The following is a 22,936-nucleotide window of genomic DNA, read 5'->3' as shown; positions in this document are numbered from 1 at the left end:
AACCCTCAGTAGCTTACGTAGCTGTTTCGAACATTATACGAGGAAGTTTCCCATGTAATCATAGGTTTTAATCTCTCCGGCCTCGTCAAACTATATACCAACTCATTCCCTTTATATACCCCCCTCTACCCATCCACCCTACCTTCATTAAACTAGTTCTCTCTCTCTCTCTCTTTCAGATTTCACCTGACAAAATTAAAGTACTAAAAATGGCAGCAAAACGGATTCATAACTTCGCCGGAGACGACGACGACGTTATGATCATGCCCAACTCCAACCAGCAACCAAACCCCAAACGGATCAGACCTTCTTTGGCTTCGTATTCATGCTCACCTTCTTCTTCTTCTTATAAGATAGTTTCCTTTAATTTGCTTTTCTTTCTGTCATCGTGGTCTTCGCCGTCGTCATTTTTGTTTAATTTATTGCAGTGTGATCAAAGAAGTGGTGACGATGAAATGCTTAGAGAACTTCTGCTCTGATTTTGAACCAATGGTTAGAAAAGTGGTACGCACAAAGATTATTGACTGTTTTCGGGAAGGAAAATGCTTCTTGAATCACCTTCCATTTTTTCCCTTTCATATGACTAACCCCAACATAAATTATTTTCTTATATCTTTTAGTAATCTGGACTTTCCCCGACACATGCTAGCGTTAACCACCACTCCGTTTCTTTATACTGTCAAACAGAGTGTTAGATTTGACCCTTTTAAGTCTCTGCCCAACAATCTCCTAGTCGATGGAGTAGTTGGCCTTTTATCGGTCTCTACAAGGCTCTGTCCAACAATCTCGTAGTCACCTGAGACCAAGATTGAAAAAATCGCTAGGCGTCTGTGGACCGCCTAGGGCGCCTAGAGCGCCTAGGCGGGCGCCTAGGTGCTAGGCCCGATTGTTGCAACACTGCCTGAGACTGAATTTGGCCATTTACCTGTGTCTGTAAGTCTATGTTCAACAATCTCCTAGAGATTGAATTTGGCTCTTTACCGGTCTCTGCACAACAAGGATAGATGAGAGGGGAAAAATAAGAGGGTGTCTAGAGAAATAATGAACCCTATAGTTCTTTTTTTTTGAAAAACCCTATAGTTCTTAGTTACACTCATTTCTTTAATTTCGATCACTTATTATGATCTTTGTCATTCGTTTAGGTGCAAGAAGAGGTGGAGAATGCGGTGAGGCGACTTTGTTCGCCATCATCGGCGATGATTTCATCATCGTCTTTGCTGAAAACCCATAATAGCTGCCATGGCCGACCACCAGCCCTAAGTCTAATTTTCCGGCAGAAACTGGCCGTTCAGATCTTCACCGGAACCAGGATTCTGGCGGAGGACGGCGCCACCCCCCTCGAGATCATGCTGGTGGACACGAGCGGCGGCAGCGGACTAATCCCCGCCGCCCTCCCCTTTCCGGTCAAGCTCGAGGTGGTTGTCCTCGACGGCGACTTCCCCCCAGACGGAGAAGTGGCGGGGCCGTGGACTACCCACGATTTCAACAAGAATGTCGTGAAGGAACGCACCGGAAAGCGGCCGTTGCTCGCCGGAGACTCGTTTGTGAGCATGACGGATGGCTCGGCTCATCTCTCCAACAACATTGAATTTACCGATAACTCGAGCTGGATCCGGTGCCGGAGGTTCAGGCTGGGAGCTAGAGTTGTGCACGCCGGAAACGCCGCCGGAGGGCAAAGTGTTAATATCAGAGAAGCCATAACTAACTCTTTCATGGTCAAAGATCACCGCGGCGAGTGTAAGCTTTTTTCATACTATTTTTCTTCCCTATATATCTCTTCTTTGAATAAATGTCAAATCAATTATACAACTACATATATATATATATATATATATATATATATATATATATATATATATATATATATATATTCCATGATATTCAATGCATACAAAAAAAAAAATGAAATTTCTAAAATAATCTTGAAAAATATTATTAGGGTAAATTAAAGCACTACAACCCTAACATAGATGCTATACATACTATGTATCAACACCTACAATGATTGGGCACTATTATATTGATGAATAGAATAATAGAGATGAGTGAAGTAGTTCTTGATAGTTTGGATTTACAAGAGAATTTGATAGAGTTTATTACAAATCAGGTCGCGTTTTAAGTAGAAATTAATAATATTAAATGACAAATTTGAGGTCAATCAACACACTCGGATAGTTATGCTGTGCATTCGTATGCACCATGCATGGTGCATACGGATGCAAAAACGACGTCGTTTTATTAAAAACGCGTCTTCCCTTTAAAAAAAATTCAGGTTCGATTCCCAGCAACAACATTATATTGTTCATTCATTATGAAATTTTAGTTCATAGATTATGGAATTATATTTCATTGATTATGGAATTATAGTTCATCAATTCTGAAATTGTAGTTCATCGATTCTGAAATTTTAGTTCATAGATTATGGAACTTTAGTTCATTCATTCTGGAATTTTTAGTCACAGATTAGATTCTGAAATTATAGTTCATAAATTCTGGAATTATAGTTCATCGATTCTGGAAATATAGTTCATCGATTCTGAAATTTTAGTTCATATGTTGTTGCTGGGAATCGAACCTGAATTTTTTTTTTAAGAGGAGACACGCGTTTTTTATTAAAACGACGTCGTTTTTGCATCCGTATACACCATGCATGGTGCATACGGATGCACAGCATAATTTGCCTTCCTCATTCTATGAGTCCTCTTTCAACATTGGGCCCTGGGGAGGGCCCAACCTGTCCTTGCCTAGCGCTAGACATGGGTCGATTGACCAACTTTCCAAGTACTTAGGTCAAAAGTAGATTGAATATTTCCTTTGTGACACAAGGGTCGGGGTATTATCCTCAACAAATATATATATATCAGCATATCTATATACTATAACTAAATGATCTCTAACATACAATATATCTAGGTATAGTATTTTGGTATATATAGCATGAATATTATATTGCTGGCAGATACATACGTACAATTTAATCAATATGGATTTCAATTGATGAAATTTATAATTTCTACTCATATATATATACATTGCAGTGTACAAAAAACATTACCCACCAGCACTAGATGATGATGTGTGGCGTCTAAAGAATATTGGGAAAGATGGAAAGTTTCATAAAAAACTCGCCTCAAATGGCGTCAACACAGTGCAACATTTCTTGCAGCTCTCTGAGATTGATTGCAACAAGCTCAGAAGTGTATGTATATCGATTAACATCATGCTTTTTTCTTCTTTTTTTTTTTTTTTTAAATAATTAATGCTTATTTATTCATTGTTTTTAAGCAGATATTAGGAGGTGGGATGTCAGATAAGATGTGGGATGTAACTTATAAACATGCAAGCACTTGTGAGATTGGCAATAAATTGTACATATCACAAGGGGACAACTACATTCTTTTCCTCAATCCCATTTGTCAAGTTGTTAGGGCTAATGTTGATGGCCAAATTTTTGCTTCTGCCTATAACCACTTAACCATCCACCAAAAGGTAAACCACCTCTTTTATTTTTCTTGCAAACTAAAATGTAAAATTATGCGCCAATGATCTGGTGGTCTAATGCTACGAAGTGGTTATGTGAATACATAATTTTAAGTTAGTATTTATATTTACGAAGTTCGTATATAGTATTAAATTGATTTATTGAGGTTTTTTTTTTTTTTTTTTTTTTTTTTGGTGGATTATATTAGGGATACATGGCGAATTTGGTTAAGAATGCGTATCAAAATTGGAGTTCCTTACAAGAGTATGATGTAGGGCATGAGCCAGCATTACTAACCCAAGGTAATTTAATTAATCAAACTTATATATAGAGTATATAAATTATAGATTGTGGAACCATACATTATGAATTATCATTCAGTTAGCTATCTCATTATACTCGAAACCGTAAGCGTGAACATTAACAAATTTTTTTTTATATCACGAGATGTTTTGAGTAAGCCCTAACTATTGGGAACACACTAGTACAAAAAACCACATCAGCTACACCTCTAAAAGTGTTTTCGCTACACCTGTACAGGTGTAGCGAAATCCAGTGTCGCTGAAAGTACAGTGGAAAGCCAAAGATATTATTATTTTTCTTTAAATATTGACTTTCCGCTACATCCGCTTAGAGTAATCCCTGTTTGCACCAGACCAGCCCATTTAAAGGGCAAATTAAAGTTGAGTTTTTTCATACGAGAATGAGATTTTGAAAACTTATAATAGAGTTAACGGTTTGGTTGATACCTAGCTAACAATTAAGCTGATATATGATTGATTGTAACAGGGGAGTTTATAGATGAATACCCGAATACTCATCAACAGACAATAACAAGGGTTTGCACTGATGAACCTGAAGAGTTTTTCAACAGACTTTGACCTGTGTTCCCTGGAAAAGTCCAAGTACAAAATGGTATAAATTAAAACGTAGTCCAATGGTGATAGATACAACAACGTAACTTGAACTACTCGTAAAGTCCTATGTTTACTAGGTCGGAATATATATATGTGGCACGTAAACTCTGTTGCTGGAGTCATTATCATAAATTATGAGTAGTATTATATTATGTTTGTTGTACCATCCATTGTGCACAACTTATTACTTGTTATTAGTGTTAGTTTTGCCAGTAATAGTACGTTATTTTAATATGACTTATAAGTATTCTGTGAGATTGACTGTACACACCCTAGCAAGATATATAGACAACAATTAGTATCTTGATCTTTATCTAAATTTTTGTATATTAATATTCAAATTGATAAATATATCAACATTATTATAATTTAATAAATTACATTATATATATATATATATATATAAGAACGAAAAATCTCTCGAAATCAAACTTGTGTTACTTTTATAACGTTAATCTTTAAAAAAAAAATTGAAAAAATATGTCTTAATAAACAAATTTTCTTTAAAAAAAAAAACAGAAAATAAAAATTAAAAAATTAAAAACTAAAAAATAGGAAACAGAGAACAATTTTTCTTTAGTAAACGGGACTTAAAACTTTTGTTTTTAAAATCTTATGTGAGAATGCCACACAAGATTGCATTTGCATACCATCACATTGCTGGTATGTGGATGGTCTAAGAATGTTGAATACTATTAATAGTAATAGATAGTGGCATTTTTTACACATAAAATAATAATTTTATTTTTGCTATTTATTTATACAAATAGCAGCATCCTTTTATATTCATAGCAGTCAATGTGAGCATATATCCATTAATGTGTCTCCAACTATCAGCTTAGGCTTTTAGTTGAGATGGAACACATGCTTCAATTTGGTATCAGAGCCGGACCAAAGGTTCTCAACGTCACTCGTAAGCGACTACGATTTATCGGTCCACGTGTTGGTTGGAATCCATCGTCGTGTGAGCATATATCCATTAATGTGTCTCCAACTATCAGCTTAGGCTTTTAGTTGAGATGGAGTACATGCTTCAATTGTCAACACATTCCTACATACTATACTCCATACATACTATACGGAGTATTTGTTATTGTCGAAATTAACATTTTTCCTAAAATTACATCTTTAGTTCCTGAATTATAACCAAGTTTTGATTCAGAACCTAAGTTATGATTGTATCCGAGTTTAGTCCCTCAGTTATGAACGAAATGACGAGTTTGGTCCCTAGCGTTAATATTCCGTCTGCAACTAACGGAAAATTTATTAAAAACAATTTAATAATAGAGGGGTAAAATATGAATTTCAAATTATAATCTCCTTTTTATGTTGAAACTCATTGCGCAACAGTTATTCTTTTCTTCTTATACCTACAATCGAATGTCTTTTTCTCACCCAAACTTGAAATGTCAAGATCGTCCACTTTCAAGCTGCGAAATTCACAGGTAATTTGTTTCTCTATTTTATATGTTTAAATAAATAATCAATATTCTCTGTATTGATGAAATAATTTAGCCATTAATTATAAGATGTCATCTCTTAGTTGTGGTACTTCATCTTTCTCCCAATTTGAGAATAATTTTTTATGTAGATATGATAATTTATTACCCATCAAAATGTCATGGACTTATGCTAATCGAGGGAAAAGATATCAAGCTTGTCCATGTTATGGAGCAAATTTTTGTATTTGTCAAAAAATTGTAATTTAAGTTGTTTTTTATAAATAGAATTGAAATATTGAAATTTGGATTTTTAGAAAAACGAGAGTATGGTTTCTTCGCTGATTACATAAGTAGCTTAAGGTTTTTAATTTGTTGGTTTTGGGAGAAAGTATTTTGACTAAGTTTACAAATTTTATTAAGGAATTTACTTTTTTATCCCTGAAATTAACTTTGTCAAAAGACCACTTGCGTCAGGAACCAAACTCGCCACTTCGCTCATAACTAAGGAACTAAACTCATATACGGCCATAACCTAGAGACTGAGTCAGAATTTGATTATAACTCAAGGACTAAAGATACAATTTTGCCTAAAATTTAACCTCATAACTTTAGACCTTTCTCCCGCTCGATTACATGGGCAAGATGTTATATATAGAGTTGTCTAGTTAAACAATCATATCCACAATTGTATTTGCTTCGTAATAAATGTGAAAGTTAGTAACAATTGGATGGAAAAGAGAAGGAAGATTCAAAATAGTTTTATCAATGTGATACATAATCGGAAAAATTAATTACATTTTAAATGTTTCTTCTAATACAATTTTCTTGCTGATTATTTTATTTAAAATTTAAAATAAAAATTGACTTGAAAAATAACACAATTTTCCAACTGGATTGACTGCAGGGAAGAGGGTTTTTTGGAGCCTGTATTTTCTAAGCAGCTTCCTTCGTGAGAGAACAAGAAAAGATATATAATCTTGAAAAGCACCACTCTTTCTAAGTAATAGCACTGCATTTAATTTCAATCTTTTTGTCAACTTTTTTTTTATTTTATTTTTTTGAAAACAATCTTTTTGTCAACTGCCAACTCAACAATGGATTTTTTGGAGAAGCCCAGTCCACATCTAATAACATCCTTTTCTAATTATTTTTTATACAACAGATTCTTGTACAACTTTTTTTTTTTTTTTTTAAATTCCTCCTGCAAATGATAATAATAAGAATTAATTTCACATTTAGTCTCACAATATTTGAGATCTTATCATTTTTGGTGCATAATTTTAAATTTTTTTCAATTTTGATGTCTAACTTTGTTGTATTTATAAGTTTTGGTCCTTCCAGCCAAATTGGAGGTGAAATGTTGCTGAATTTTATATTTTTAGGGACAAAATCGTCATCCCAAGGAAAGATCCTCAATATCTAAACAAAAGAAAAATCATATTAAGAGAAAAAGAAAGATTTGACAATCGTCGACGCTATAAATCTTATAGATATGTGTCTAGTTTCTGCATGTCTTTCCCATTATTCTCATCGATCAAACACCCATAGATATGATTTTACAATGATTTTATTTAGATATTGAAAATCTTTTCTTGGGATGGCGATTTTACCCCTAAAATATATAAAATGCGGTAACATTTCACTGTCAATTTGGTAGGAAGGACCAAAATTGATAAAAATAACAAAGTTAGGCACCAAAATTATTGAAAATTTTTAAAATTGTGCACCAAAATTGATAGAACCTCAAAAGTTATGGGACCAAAAGTGAAATTAATTCTAAAAATAATTAATCTAATACCAGTGTCTCTATATATATAGGAGATGGATTAGGTGATCGAAATCGCGTGCTCAAGTGCCAACATAACATGTATCATGTAAAATTACAAAGTGAATTGTATGATAGGTGAAAATATACTTTAAAAAATGTGTGTATCACATTATAGGTAAATATGCAACTCAAAAACATGTGCACTTTGTAATTTTGTATAGTACACTTTAGAGTTTCACATGTTTCTTCATTGCACTTTTTCCTATTATAGGATGTACTTTATAATTTTGCATTGTGCACTTCGTAATCTTGTACTTACCGAATAAAATGACACTTTTAATTTCATAGTTGAGTACCATTAAGCTATTCACACCTATAAAATATTGAAATCCTCTATTTCAAAAGTGGGTCATACTAGTTAGTCACTATTCACACCCCATCAAATTATCAATGCAATTTTCTTTCTACTTTCGACAGTGGTCCATTTTCTCATCACCTTAAAAGAGAAAATTACCGATTTCATCCCCCAACTATGAGGGTTTTATCAATTTGGTCCTCAATTTTTAAAATACTTCAATTTCATCCTCGATTATGTTATTTTTACTCGATTTGATCCTAAAGTGGCATAGTCGAGGGCCAAATCAGGTAAAACTCAATTAACACTTAGAATCAAATCGGATAAAAATGACATAGTCAAAGACGAAATTGAGAAATTTTAGAAGTCAAGACCAAATTGATAAAATCATCATAGTCGGGGGACAAAATCGGTAATTTTCTCCATCTTAAAATTATTTTCTTTTGTCAGTAAATCAATTTAGATTGTCTATAGGGTATAGCTGACCAGCTCAAATAAAAAAAATTAAAAGGTCACCCCATGATAGTTTGAACTTGCAATCTTATAATTATCAAGTTAACAGTTTGACCAACTTAATTGAAATTTTCTCAATAATTACTTGGCTGGAGTTGCCTCATAATTACTTGTTGTTTTGCTTAATTTATATATAATAAAGCTCCAAGTATGTTATGATTTTTTTTTTTTAATATCAAGCTAGTAATTAATTTGTCAAAATGAGATATAAATAATATATTTTTTTTGTGGGTATTGTATGAGTGACTAGTTAATAACTGATTTGTTCATGTTAGATTAAAAATGAGAGGTAAATAAATTACTTTTAATAGGAAGGCTAATTTGAAAAAAAATTAAGTCAAGTTACCAAAGAACAAAACATAAGCAAAATTAACCAAAAATGCATATCATAATAGCCAAATTTGGCATTTTTTACAAGCAAATAGATTGCAGAATTATCCTGAGAATATGCAGACAGAGATTTCATCTGTTTCTGGACAATTTGGACTTAGAAAATCCAATCAACACATGCAAATAACTTCTCAAAAACAGGCTAGTATAAACAAAAGCATTATAACAGGAACAGGAAATGCATATTTATGCAGTACTGTTTCAACTGATCAACATCAAGAAATGCAACCCACCTTCCAGCAGAAGAAGAAACGAGGTTTGCACTTACAGAATATCGATCCTCACTAGATTCGAAATCGTTCATTCGATGTTCTTTTTGTGTACTTCTCTGAGGAACGAGAACATGAGCGCCATATATACGATTCTGATGGAATATGCAACTTTTTGCAGGTGACTCGAGAGAAGATCAGAGAGTGAGCGAAACCCATTCTTAGCCGTCTGCAAATAACTTGCAAGGTTAGCGGGTCCTGGATTTACTGGTGAAGTATGAAACGAAGTGAATGCGGGGTTAAGCAGCATAACCTACCACGCGATATTGTCCCAATGAAGAAAACCGCCATGGCCTCTAGCGTTTGAGAACTTGTAAACAGGGCCACAAGCTGGTCAGTTAAGAAGTTTAAATCGTTAGAACGCTTGTATTGTATCGAGAAAACACGAGTTTAAGGCAATGAGCCGATAATTACCTTCATAACCCTCAAGCACCGGATCCTCTGCCATCAAAAGGGGTGTGTCCAAGTCGATGAATCTGCACAAAAATCATCAACTTAGGTGAAAAGATCTACGAGGTTGGAACTGTTTCTCCATTTTCTCAATCGCAAACCACTGCTTCATGATAAAAGAATGTGCCAAATGATTAAAAAAAAAAAAAGGGGTCAAAAATCCCATCGGGAGCGGCCTGTTGGCCTTCTTGGTTTGAGCTGGTCAGCTATGGGTAACCTAGACTGGTTTACCTCCTTATGGTCCTTTGCCAGCTAGGATCACAAGGCAGGGTTTATCTAACGCACACCCTCAGGTAGTGGCTACGGGTTTCCCTTGCCGCCCAAAAAGAATGAAGATATAATATTCCCAAGACGTGAGGGCAAGGGAGACAAAAAAAGTAAAATGAAAGACAAATTACGTGAAAGTGAAAAGAACAAAGAAGCTTACTTGAAGCAGCCTAGACCAGCAGCTAGATGTCCGGCAAAGCCCATTGCCAATCTGCTCTCGACCATGCCACCTATCATCAGATTCAACCCGGAGGTCCTAGCGAACTCAATAATTTCAAGAGCACCGAGAACTCCAACTTTAGCGAGTTTAATGTTAATTACATCAGCCAGGTTTTCATCCGCTATTTTCCTAACATCATCCAAACTCCGACAGCTTTCATCAGCAGCAACAGACACCCCAAATTTCTCTTTCGCAAAGTGGCTCACTTCGCCAAGACCTTCCCAGTTGTCCCGATGAACTGGCTGTTCAAAGAGGACAGGCGTCACCCCCATTTCTGAAATACAAACAAATTCAATCAATTATTTCCCCTTTCCACCAAAAGATATGGGACCGATCAGTCTTGTGGGACCGCATAGTTCGAGAGGAGATACCGTGTAGCTTTTCGAGAACTTGGATAGCTTCGGAGGAGGAGTAACCTTCATTAGCATCCAAGATAAACGAGCAGTCAGGATGAGCTACACGTATTGACCGAAGAACTTCTATATCTGCATTCAAATTCTTGCCTACCTTAAGCTTTAGGGTCTTGAATCCCTTTTTACGATAATTTGAAGCTAGTTCAGATGCTTCAGCGGGGGATACTATTGGAATCTACAAACAAGACAAACAAGTGATGTTAACCTTAAAAAGGAAGTCTTTTCCATTATGGTCTTTTAAAGGGGATTGGGTTCCGTATTTCCTATAGTGATGTTTAGGCAATATTAATGCCTCGACTTCAAAGATCTGACAGAAGGCTAGATACTCAAAAGGTTTGGAAAGAAGGCGACTAAACTGTTATATCGGTGGTTATAGAGTCCGAAGCTCCACCAAACAGTCTCCAGAGAGGTATTCCGATGCTGTTTGCAACTGCATCAATCAGCGCCATCTCGACTCCTGCTCTGACCTTCAATTGCAGATACAACTAAAATTAGCACCGTATGACACTACGAATCCAGCCAAGACAGAAACTTTATTTTGGGAAAGTGAATATTCAGACTCATTATCACACTCAAGTCTACAGTTTTAAAAGATAACCATAATGCAATCTAGACAGAACTATACGTGGTGGTTTAATCATCATGCATTCATAGTAAACAAAAATGAAAATGGAAGTTCACGGATGGGAAAAGAATGGTATAGTTGAAATGCCACAAATTAAATCTTGAATTAATCAAGACATTTTACTACACAGCTGCAGCACTTTAAGAAGGAAGTAAAGTAATTGCAATGAACAAGCAGGCATGGAAAATGAAGCAGCAACTATACAATGTGTATCCAAAACCACAAAAATCAATTAAGCATCAGAATATAAGTCAAATTTAAGGTAAGCGACTCAGCAACATAAACGAAGACTTGGCAAGGGCAACTCAGCCAAGTTGGTCTACCTGTTGGCTTAGTAACCACAAGGTTCCAAGTTCGACCCCCAGTGGGAGCGGCCTATTGGCATTCTTTGAGCCGGTCAATTATGGACAACCTAAGCTGGTTTACCTCCTTGTGGTCCTTTGCTGGCTAGGGTCACAAGACAAAATTTACCCAGTGCACCCCTCGAGTAGTGGGTGCGGGTTTCCCTCCTCATCCAAAAACACAAAAAGAAGACTTGGCAAATTCACACACATAACATAAAATTGATTAGGTTACTACCTCCAACAAGAAAGGAAAAACCAACTAGCTAAATGAGAAAATTCAATCAATTAAGTTAGTCACACAAAGCAAGTTGGTCGAACAATTGTCTACGTAACTAAAAGGTTCCAAATTCAACTCCCCTAAGAGTTTTTGGCATTTTTGGTTTGAGCTAATCAGCTATGGGCAACCTAAGCGACTTTACCTCCTTGTTCTCCTTTGCCAGCTGAGGACACAAAGTGAACTTCACCAATAAATCAATGTAAGACACAAACAACTTTACACAGCAGACAAAAAGTTTTGGAAAGGAAACCTTTGAACAAATTAAAGCAGAGGAATTTAATGGCATAAGTAACTCACAGAAGCAAAATGGTGACCAGAAAGGATGCCACCAATCTCCCTCAACACAACCCCCATAGTATTCCCAGAGCTCTTCCTCAACAGTTGACAAGCTTCAGCTGCCTTGGCCATGGCGGTGGGCTGATCTTCAGCGGTGACAAAGGGAAGGATCGGAGCCTCACCCCACCCAACACACCCATTACTCAGCTCAATCCTAATAGCCACATTCCCCACCTTATCAAGCCTGGAAGAGGCAATAGTAAAGGGCGCAATCAGGGGCACATTCAGCGGCCTCCCCTCAGCTTTCTGAACTTCCACCGTGAAAGTTTCCATCAAATTCTTGAACCCAAAGCTCGATGGCATCGCCTCCGCCGGCACAGCCGCCGCCGCCGCCATACAGGCAGTGGCGGTGGGGTTCTTGGAATAAAGTTTGAATCTTGGGGGTTTGAAGGAGTGGGCGTAGAGGGGAGAGCAGAGAGGCGAGTGTAAAGAAATCCCAATAAGAGACATTGGGTTTGGAGGATCGGATGTTAATGGGATTTGGGTGATCTGGGAGATGGTGATTGGGGTTTGGATTTGGGAATTGGGAACAGTCGGCCATTGTTGGATGTTGATTGCATCTTTGTAATTTGTCAAAGCTGACTGGATGTAGCAACAAGGTTATTTATTTATTATTTCTCATTGCCATATTCAAATGTCCATAGCCATTTGAGAAGAATCTTGAACTTGTTTTGCTATTATGCGGATGATCAGGATCACCACCAAACTCAATTTTGTCGGATTTTACATGACAGCATTTTGTAAGACTTAAAAACTCTCTGAAATACTTGGATCATATATTGATATCAATAAATTTATTTACAATTTATTCACTATTTTTTCTATATTTATACAATATTCTTTTACAAATAATATTACTTTTACATCACATTATTATAATATAATAATAAAATAAAAAATAAATAAAAATATTAAAAATATAAAAGTATTATGACCGCCTTTTGTGAGTTTGAAAGCTTTCAAGTCATATGACTTAGTAAAAAATAAAAGAAAAAAGGGTTAAATAGGCTCCTAAACTTTAACTCAAAGATCAATTAACCTCCTAAACTTTACAAAAGTGCAATTAAACTCTTAAACATGTCAAATTGAATCAATGAAACCCAAAAACTGATCAATGAGCTAACATAAGCACTGTACAATGACTAATATATATATAATGTAGTAATGTACTGCCGTCACTGTACAGTGCTTAGCTTATATATATATATATATATATATATATATATATATATATATATATATATATATATACTTATTTATTTATTAATTATAATAATTATTCGGGGACAAGACGGGGCGGGACGGGTGGGAAGTGGTATCCCCATCCCCGTCCCCGTCCCCGGTGGGGAATTACATACACTCCCCGCCCCCGTCCTCATTCTCCGAAAATTTTTCAAATCCCCGTCCCCGTTGGGGCGGGAATCGGGGACCCCCGTCGGGGACGGGACACATTGTCATCCCTAAGTGAGATAATAGATGATGATGTGGATGTAGGGGGGCCCACCAAAATATGGGGGGAAATCCCTAACTATTGAGGATGCTCTTATTATTATTATTTTTTAAATATGATGTGATGTGATAATAACAAATCAGATTGCAATCATTTTTCCAAAAGGTTGAATCTCAACCCTAACGGTCCTCACACCCGACCTGACAGAGCATTTGGGAGGAATCAGATTGCAATCATGTACTATTGATAGGGTGGTGTGGATGGTCTTAGGCTATCCTTATCATTGCAATACTCTTTCACTTTTAAAAGTGGACCATACTTTCACATCAAATTTGCAATTCCTTTACTATTTTTTCTATACCCATGTAATACCATACTCTCTCACTTTAAAAAACAGTCTCACTTTCAATAAAATAAATAAATAAATAAATATAATAAGAAAAATAGAAAAAGTAAAAAACAAAAAAAAAAGTATAGAAAGCTTTCGTGGTCCTTTGCAAGCTTTATAAAAAAGAAAACTTGTAAGACATGTAAGTAATAAAAATAAATTAAAAAAAAAACTATTTTACACGAAAACATGTCACATCATTTTGCAATTGGTAAAATTTTTGGAACGAGGACAATCTTACTATCAAAATGAACATTTATTTGGTACATTGAAAAGGAAGTACAAGTCTAATCATAATTACACCCATGCAAAAAAAAAAAAAAAAAAAAATAATGTAAACCTAAGATACCAATAAACCAGTTAGAAATTAGGTAATGTAGATTAATATGGTGTTATATATCTTGATGAATTTATACTATGTTCCACGTACGTGTGATTGGGCAGAATGTTCTTTGATTGGATTCTACTGAAGCAACATGGAATGACTTGGAAGAATGATATGATTTAGTGAAGGGGACACTTTTAAGGATTTCAAATATCCTAGCTCAAATCTATCACTTAAGGCAAGGAATTGAAATCTAATAAAATGTATTTTTCTTGACTCAGTTAACATTCTAGGAGCGTAAACCTACTTAACTCAGTTCGTTACTTACTGTTTTAACTAACACCTAAACCGTTCGTAAGTAATTAAACTATTACCAATCAATTGACTCATTTTAATAAGCATGGTGTCTTTTTTTACTGAGGATAGTAGTTTTTACAAAAAAAAATGGTATACTTAATTGTATTTGTTACTATCAACACTGTAATATTATATATATATATTTATATTTATACACACACATACACACTGTAATAAACAACTCTGATCTGTATTAAATCTAAAGATGTAAATTATAAAGGGTGCCAGAAGAGAAAGTAGGGAAAGCCCATGTCATAAACAGTCAGCACTAAGAAGGTTTACTGAAAAATATAAACTAATAATGAACTTATAATATAATTTTATTGAAGTAGCTGAAGCACAAAGTAAAGTACAAATTAAACCTACTTTACAGACATTCTTTTCTTTCCCACACAAGTATCCCTCTTGCTTTCTTAGCTAGTAAGCTTAGAACCAACTTATCCCTTATATAAACTCTCTACATGAATTCAATTCATTTCAGCAAACTTAAAAAAAAAATATTACTACAAAAAAATATATATGGCTACATATCCATCTGATTCTGATGACTATACAGCCCCCAACACTAAGTTGTTTCGTCGCGAAAGGCCTCTTTATGAAGCTCTTGGTGGAGGAAAAGGTACACTATTTTAATGTTGTTTTTGATGGGCGTCAGTCGGGTTGACCGAGTTCAGTCTCAGCTCAAAACCAAAACGTGGCCCTGTGACTAACTAATGTATGATATGACAACTAGTTAAAAAACTCTGTGATTAAGCGTGCTTGACTTACTGCAATGATAGTAAGCATAGTGCAGCTTGAGATTCATAAGTTTTTCTAAAAAATTGAATTGTTAGCATTCTTTATCCTTTTTGGTATGAATTCTAACTAATGATTACCATAAATGTTTTGTTGTTTGGTCGTTACAGTTGCAGATATATTGTTATGGAGAGATAGGAGAGTTTCAGGTGCAATTTTAAGTGCAGTTGCAGGGGTTTGGTATCTTTTTGAGGTTGTTGAGTACAACTTTGTCACTCTCTTGTGTCACATCTTGATCACCACAATGCTGCTGCTCTTCATCTGGAGTACAGGGGCACATGTGTTGGGATGGTATGTAATTATTCAATATTATATACTCCAAATACTATAAACCTGGCCGTGGGATGTGTGGATAAAATTCATGCAATAAATTAAAACAAAAAAGATATATAGCAAAAGTGTATAGGAAAATGTACAAATAGGCAATTGAACTATTTGAGGATAACAATTAAGCCACCGAACTCAAATAAGCTCCAAACTGAACCATCGAATCTGGAAAAAAAATGCAATTAGGTTAACAACAGGTTTGAGTTTCCATGTGTATATTTTATTTTATATTTTATTATTTTTATTATCCTACTAAGCATTTGACCCTCTTTCATGTCCTGTTTTCCTGATTTTATTTCATGACGTGTCGGGTACTGTATTTAAAAATAATTTTTAAAATTTATTTTAATAAATTTAAATAAAATAATTATTTTAAAATAAAATAAAATAAAATAAAATAATAATTATTTTGAAATTAAAAAAAAAAAAATAACAACAACAACAACCTCCTTCGTCTCCGGAGATGAAGGGTCGGCCATGGAGACGATTATTTTATTTGAAATTATTATAATAATTTTGTTAAACAATTATTTTATTATTTTATTTTATTGAAAACAATTATTTTATTTGAAATTATTAAAATAAATTTAAGAAATTATTTTTAAATACAGTACCCGACACGCCAGAAAATAAAATCAAGAAAACATGGCATGAAAGATGGTCAAATGCTTAGTAGGATATTAAAAATAATAAAATATATACATAACAACCCAAACCTGTTGTTAACCTACTAAAAATGCTAATTGCACTTTTTTTTAGGTTCATAGATGAATTTGAAACTTATTCAAGTTCGGTGACTTAATTGCTATCTCCAAATAGTTCAATGACATATTTGTATCTTTTCTCCAAGTGTATATATGATTAAAATAAATGTAAATTAAAACCTTTTTTGTCCTGTGTGCTTTGCGGGATATTATTAATTATTCGGTCATTTATGTGAAGTTTTAATTATTTTGAAATTCTCAACTTTGTTTATTTTTGTGTTACATTGTGGAGGTCTCCCCCAAAGATCCCGGAAATGGTGTTCCAAGAATCAACATTCATTCATTTTGCCTCAATCTTGCACAAAAACCTCAACCACTTCTTGCCAATGTTTTTTGAGATTGCCTGTGGATATGATGCAAAGCTCTTCCTTGTGGTAAGTGAATGCTTCCATCTCTATCACACACACACATATATATACACACACATCACGTTCAAATGAAAACTATGCTTCCCAGGCGAACTTGCAGACAAACATGTTATGTCCGTCTGGAATGATTAATAGCTAAAAATAAAATAAAAATGAAAAAGATGCGGAGTCAATTTCATAAATATGAAATTGATCCACATATTTTCCCCTTATTTTTTTTTTAATCATCGATCATCTTAGATAAACGGATCTGATTAGTTCATAGGTTCTCACCGAAAACATAGTTCTCATTTGAACTTAATTTTATATACATATACATACATAAACCAAAATTAAAGTGCAATCTAACACAATATAAAAATAATTTGGATGGAAAAACATAATATATATAAATGAATGAGATTTTCTATAGTGCCGATAATATCAAGTACAATCATGTATATTAGTTTTGATTGTACCGGATATTATTAACTACAGTGCTAATAATACCTGATACAATCAAATACTCCATATATTATATATACATGATTGTACTCGATACTTAGGGTAGATATGATATACCGATCAATACTATAGAAAAATACGAATATTATACTAAGAACAACAACAACAACAAAATATTGCACTGATATTTCTTATTATTGTGATCTTTAGGCCATGCTTTCCCTGTGGATACTCTCATTGATTGGAAGCTGTATTAGCACATTGAATCTTCTGTTTTTGGGTAAGATTCACAAACTATATTAATCATCAGTTCTTGTCACCAAAAATCTTCTTCACATTTTTGAAATTTAAAATTATGCTCAATCCACACATATCTATTTTGAATATAATAATGAACATTTTTATTTAAAAGTTAATTAGACTAACATATATTGTATTGTGTGTATATATAAAGGCATATTGTGTGTGGAAACTCTGCCAATTTTCTATGAGAAGTACGAGGAAGAAGTGGAGGATTATGCTGGAAAAATGTACAGACAGATGAGGAAAATGTACAAGAGGATTGACAATGAATATTTACGCAAAATTCCAAGAGGACCAGTTAAGGAGAAAGAGACATAGAATGAAACAAATTAATTAATTTAATGTGTTGATTCAACCAGAAAATTACAATGTTTTCGTGTAACTGTACCGATTTTAAATTGTCAAAAAAAAAAAATGATGATGTAAAATTGCCAAAATAAAGGAAAAAAAATGTATATAATTCAGTAATAATTCAAGGATTGAGTATATAATAGTAATAATACGAATATAATTATATAATTAAAGGACTAACATCATTATTTTCTCACGAATTAATTTAATTAACTCAATTATATTAGTATTTGTATAAATGTTTTATGTACGTAAATGTATGAGTACTACAAAGTATTTAGTAATAATGAACCATAACACATCATTTTGTTAAAGTAAAAAGTTGATATTGATTAATACTTGACATTTCCATTGAATTATTATTTAACATAGACCGTAGAGGCACATATATATTTATAGGATGTTGTGGCAATATGGTATTTGATTACCTGTTGATTGGTCTGTCGAATAATCAGAACCGAAACCATATACACAAACATATATATGATTAGTCCTCAGTTTCAATTTTCTAATGCAAGCCAAACGTGTCCCTATAGGTTCCCACATTATTCTAAGATAAGTAACATATTTCCCTTAATAATGTGGTGGTTCAGAAAATTGCTCGCTAAATTTGGTAACGCGGGTTTGTGACCCGAGTGGGAGCACTAAGATGGTGGAACAATTAGACTTACCTGAAAGGTTGAGCTTGGCCGTTGCACGGCATAATTTGCCGATAAGTATTACCCGTTAATGTCAATTGTTATGCCATGGAACCATGACGGTTCCAATACGACGCCGTTTGGCAATTTTGGAGTAACGGTGCTGTTAGTGATATCGTTTTCCTCCCCCAATTAGATTTTAAAAAAAAATTATCAAAACAACTCAGTGAGATGTTGTGAATATAGAATTACAAAATTATTAGTTCAAAAATTAAGAATATAGAGTTCTATAATTATGAGCATAGAGTTCTATAATTATGAACAAATAATTTTGTAATTGTGAATATAGAGTTCAATAATTGTGGATATGGAATTCAAAAATTATGAACATAGAGTTCAATAATTATGATAATAGACTTCTAGAGTTCAAAAATTATGAACATAAAGTTCTGTAATTATGAATATAGAGTTCAATAATTGTGAATATAAAATTCAAAAATTATAAATATAGAGTTCTATAATTATGAACATCTATAATTATGAACATAGAGTTCAGTAATTATGAACACAAACTTCCTGAAAGACACACGCCGTTAATGGCAAAAGAAAGTAATTTTTTTTTTTTTTATAAACAACACGACGTCATTTTTCACCAAAACAACGCCGTTTTGGAATCGTGTCCACCTTGTAAAGTGGACATTGTTCCACAGCATAATTTGGCCGTTAATGTAGTGATTGTTTAAGAATGTGTGTTTTTTCCATACCACCAACGATGGAGAGCCGTGTTTGTACGGGGATAAGATCATATCCGGCAAGCTAAACACCCATAATGTGGTCGATCTTGACGGCCATTTTGATCCAAAACACCTGTCCCCCTAACAAAACAATAATTTCTTGATTATATTGGACATGGACATTCTGTTGGGTTTAGGTATTGAATGCCAAATAAAGGGGCTCCATACATGAACGCAGGCGGCCGGGTACTCTATTGCGAATTCACGGGAAAGGGATAAAATTACGTGAGTCTCTTCCAGTTTAATAAGACGTTTCGAGTTTGAGCCTGTGTATTGTGAATTTCTGAATGTGTAGATGAGATGATGTGAGTTTCTTTAGTTTAACTGGAAGTTTCAAGTTCAAGCGAGGAAAGTTTGGATGAGATGACATGAGTGCTACCTTTTGAGGTGTAGCTGGACATACACAAAATATAATCCTAGTTTTGAGGTTTTTAGGATCCAGTGTTTAGTAACAAAGGCGTAAATTTACTCTGATACCACTTGTTAGATCAAGCGCTAGCGCTTATTATTATTTCAAAAGTTATAACTAATAGCGAATATTCAATTTTATTTCATTATATAAACTGTTATTACATTTTTGAGAAATAAGATGCTGGACTTAGACTTTTACCGGTTTCTGCTCAACAAAAGTGTTACTTTTAGCCTTGGTGTGTAATCTTAATTGATTAGTCTATAAAATTTGTGAACAGAGAAAATAAAGAAAAATGCAAGTAGGTAGTGTGTTGCATTGTGTGGCTTGGCAACTTGCTCTTAAGCCAAGTAAACACGCACCGTAGGATCATCTGTCAAAACATTTAACAATTACATCTCACCACCTAGATTTGGACTCATTACAATTTTGAAACATTAAAAATGCATGTGGGGTTGTATGTTACATAGTAAGGCCTGGATCTATCTACATTGTATGTATCCATGCTTGCATCTCATAACTTTTTGCTATGATCGATGGTCGCATTATTTTACTTATTTTAAATTCTTTATATATATATATATATATATATATATATATATATATATATATATATATATAATTAAAAGGCTGTGGTTGTTTTGATTGATTCATAGAATGCTTGGCTAGTTTATAAAATAGTCAATAAATATAAAATGTTATATCATTTTGATTTAACTACGTATACTAAGAAGATAAGATTTTGGCCCTGTTTGATAAATAGCTGTTAGGTGATAGTTGTTAGTTATTAGCTGATTGAGTTAATTAGAGGGTATAACCAGTTGATAACATAAACTGGTTGTAGAAAGGTATTTGGTAAATTAGCTGTTAGTTAATAGTTATTTGATATAATTTCTTTTCTCAAAAAGCTAATTGAAAAAGTTAATTTGAGCAGCTTTTTTAATATTAGCATTTTGGAGTTATAAAAAGCTAATCAAGTAAACAATTAATAGTAGTCAAATAAATCAAAATTTGTTGATATGCTAACTATTTACCAAACAGAGCCTTTATGTAAAAAAAAAAAAATAAATAAATAAATAAATAAATAATTGACAAAGTAGCGTTTTCTTTTTTCGAATATTTGTATGTTATTTTTCTGAATTCATGGAATTAAGTAAAACAAGTCTTTTAAAAAAAAAAAAACTATATTGTTATTGTAAGATTATTAGAGTTATGGGAAATTTTTATGCTTATGTATATAGATTAAATAAGAACATTGTTGCAAGGGAGAACTAGGAACTATCTAGAGTCGTTGATTTGCGAATATTTTACAACTTTAAAGCAAAGATAGATAAAAAAAATGCGATATCATTTTTGTAAGTAACTTGAATGTATAATTAAGAACACTATATAGGTTTTCAAAAAAACAACACTATAAAGTGCAACTAACAATATCATAGACTACACCAGTCATATGTATAAATGAAATGAATAGATATACCTTGTAGCTTTGCTTAGTTGCACTTTATAGTGTTGAATATATAGTTACACTTTATAGTGTTACTAGTTAAACTTTAAAAATCCAAAACTACCAAATATTGAATTAATTCATTAATAAGCTATTAATGTATTAATTCAATATGGATAACTCCTTATCAATTTCTTGTAGAGTTCTCCATTACAACAAATCATTAAGGTGAGACTTTCTAGGTTTATAATTAAACTAGCAAAGAGTATATTTTTTTTGAAAGTAGCAAAGAGTATATTTAATAACTCATTATTAAATAATTCGTCACTCATGAGTGACACTTAGCAGTATGTCATGACTACCAAGTTGACAATGAAATATATGTATATATATCATAATGAACCTTTTCGTTACAAATATCATGCAACATTCCTTCCACACAACACTTGTTCCAAATCAGGTAAATGTCATGGTCAAACTTGGTCAAGCCCATAAACCTGGTCAATATGTCTATTCAATATTCTTAACCTCAAGTCCAACTCCATTATACTATGGCCAGAGATTCTCGTTGTAAGATTATTGAATAGACTAGAACAACCTTGTTACCTCAACGCAGTGGATTCTGTATTGAACGCACACATGTCTCCGTACAATACTGAACTAAACCACCAAGTACACTTATAGTCCCATAAGAAACAAAAGACGCATACGGGCAAAAACTAGTCCAACATATGTACGAGACAACCAACAACCATGTCGTCTCAAGTCAAAGGATTGCATTGCATACTTGTAACATACAACATACCGATGACACGTAGGTAAACAATATGCAGCGGTACGTTGTAAGCAGTCATTGTTCAAAATGACTTGTTTTCTAACAAGCATCCACATGAGACTCATCATAAAAAGGACAATTTGTTAGTCTTATTAGAATTCTAATGTCCAATTAAAATTCCTATGAACTAAGAACATTTTTATATCATTGGGCAATTATGTTTATTCGGTTTCAATTCCTTAAACTAACTAAATGTGAGAATGAATATAATGTTGATTGAGAGATATGGCAGAGACCTCCGGTAAGGTGGGTTAAAATGAACATTGATGCAGCCTTAGGTAGTGCACAAACCAAGTGTATTGGGGTAACCCGATGGAAAGAGATCCACACCTATAGTCACAAGGTCACGAGTTTGAATCTTTGTTCTTTTGATTTGAGCCGGTCAACTATGAGTAACCTAGGCTAGTCTACTTCCTTATGATTATTTGCTGACAAGAGTCACAAGGCAGAGTTTACTTACCAAACATGATTTTAGTATGTATTATATTGCAATTGCAGAATACCAAAAGCACTATTGTGAACTAATAATTCATCACATTACTCTTCAACATCCTGCAACTTCTCAGTAGTGTCAAAAACATCCCTGGCAGTTGAGATGTCAGGCCATCAGAAAAAGACAATAGAAAAAGAGGGTGAACCACATATTGCCTGATTTTCCTTGGGGTGAAACACATATACTGTACTTCTTACTTAGCAACTCAAAGGGAATAAAAGTATAATAAGTACTTCCCTTTTTGGTACATACAATTATACAAATACAAATGGGTGCTTAAATATTATTATTGTAAATCATAATACGGTAGACATCTCATGAATAAGTCATTTTCTAAATTTTTTGATGCTTGGGTACTCAAAGAAAATAAAGTCAATGAAA

General features: G+C 33.7%; 3 protein-coding genes across 3 annotated transcripts; 2 read left to right on the top strand and 1 right to left on the bottom strand.

The window, feature by feature from the left end:
- Window positions 1-210: 210 nt before the first annotated feature.
- LOC109172148 (protein SAR DEFICIENT 1-like) lies at window positions 211-4,610 on the top strand. The gene is made up of 7 exons (XM_019321295.1): window positions 211-319; window positions 429-504; window positions 1,143-1,737; window positions 3,039-3,199; window positions 3,289-3,489; window positions 3,690-3,783; window positions 4,271-4,610. The coding sequence occupies exons 1-7, from the start codon at window positions 258-260 to the stop codon at window positions 4,360-4,362; spliced, it is 1,281 nt and encodes a 426-aa protein (XP_019176840.1). The 5' UTR covers window positions 211-257; the 3' UTR covers window positions 4,363-4,610.
- Window positions 4,611-8,836: 4,226 nt separating this feature from the next.
- Window positions 8,837-12,775, bottom strand: LOC109172338 (L-Ala-D/L-amino acid epimerase-like). Its single transcript, XM_019321526.1, has 7 exons — window positions 12,029-12,775; window positions 10,842-10,952; window positions 10,444-10,660; window positions 10,013-10,346; window positions 9,550-9,611; window positions 9,393-9,465; window positions 8,837-9,304 (listed from the first exon to the last, which is right to left on the bottom strand). Coding segments are annotated over exons 1-7 (1,287 nt in total). The 5' UTR covers window positions 12,518-12,775; the 3' UTR covers window positions 8,837-9,303.
- A 2,276-nt stretch (window positions 12,776-15,051) lies between these two features.
- On the top strand, window positions 15,052-18,003 carry LOC109172339 (reticulon-like protein B9). The gene is made up of 5 exons (XM_019321527.1): window positions 15,052-15,206; window positions 15,493-15,673; window positions 16,706-16,847; window positions 17,496-17,565; window positions 17,740-18,003. The coding sequence occupies exons 1-5, from the start codon at window positions 15,107-15,109 to the stop codon at window positions 17,904-17,906; spliced, it is 660 nt and encodes a 219-aa protein (XP_019177072.1). The 5' UTR covers window positions 15,052-15,106; the 3' UTR covers window positions 17,907-18,003.
- Window positions 18,004-22,936: the final 4,933 nt, after the last annotated feature.

Source organism: Ipomoea nil, unplaced genomic scaffold (genome assembly GCF_001879475.1).
Source record: "Ipomoea nil cultivar Tokyo-kokei standard unplaced genomic scaffold, Asagao_1.1 scaffold0415, whole genome shotgun sequence".
NCBI classification, from domain to species: Eukaryota; Viridiplantae; Streptophyta; class Magnoliopsida; order Solanales; family Convolvulaceae; genus Ipomoea; species Ipomoea nil.
This window is presented reverse-complemented; position numbering and strand designations above follow the sequence as displayed.

Coding starts and splice junctions, on each gene's coding strand:
- LOC109172148 (XM_019321295.1), top strand. CDS start 258: ATGATCATGCCCAACTCCAACCAGCAACCAAACCCCAAACGGATCAGA. Junction 1,738..3,038: donor CAAAGATCACCGCGGCGAGT/GTAAGCTTTTTT, acceptor TATACATTGCAG/TGTACAAAAAACATTACCCA. Junction 3,200..3,288: donor ATTGCAACAAGCTCAGAAGT/GTATGTATATCG, acceptor GTTTTTAAGCAG/ATATTAGGAGGTGGGATGTC.
- LOC109172338 (XM_019321526.1), bottom strand. CDS start 12,517: ATGTCTCTTATTGGGATTTCTTTACACTCGCCTCTCTGCTCTCCCCTC. Junction 10,953..12,028: donor CTGGTCACCATTTTGCTTCT/GTGAGTTACTTA, acceptor CTGCAATTGAAG/GTCAGAGCAGGAGTCGAGAT. Junction 10,347..10,443: donor AGTTCTCGAAAAGCTACACG/GTATCTCCTCTC, acceptor TTTGTATTTCAG/AAATGGGGGTGACGCCTGTC.
- LOC109172339 (XM_019321527.1), top strand. CDS start 15,107: ATGGCTACATATCCATCTGATTCTGATGACTATACAGCCCCCAACACT. Junction 15,207..15,492: donor AGCTCTTGGTGGAGGAAAAG/GTACACTATTTT, acceptor TGGTCGTTACAG/TTGCAGATATATTGTTATGG. Junction 16,848..17,495: donor ATGCAAAGCTCTTCCTTGTG/GTAAGTGAATGC, acceptor TGTGATCTTTAG/GCCATGCTTTCCCTGTGGAT.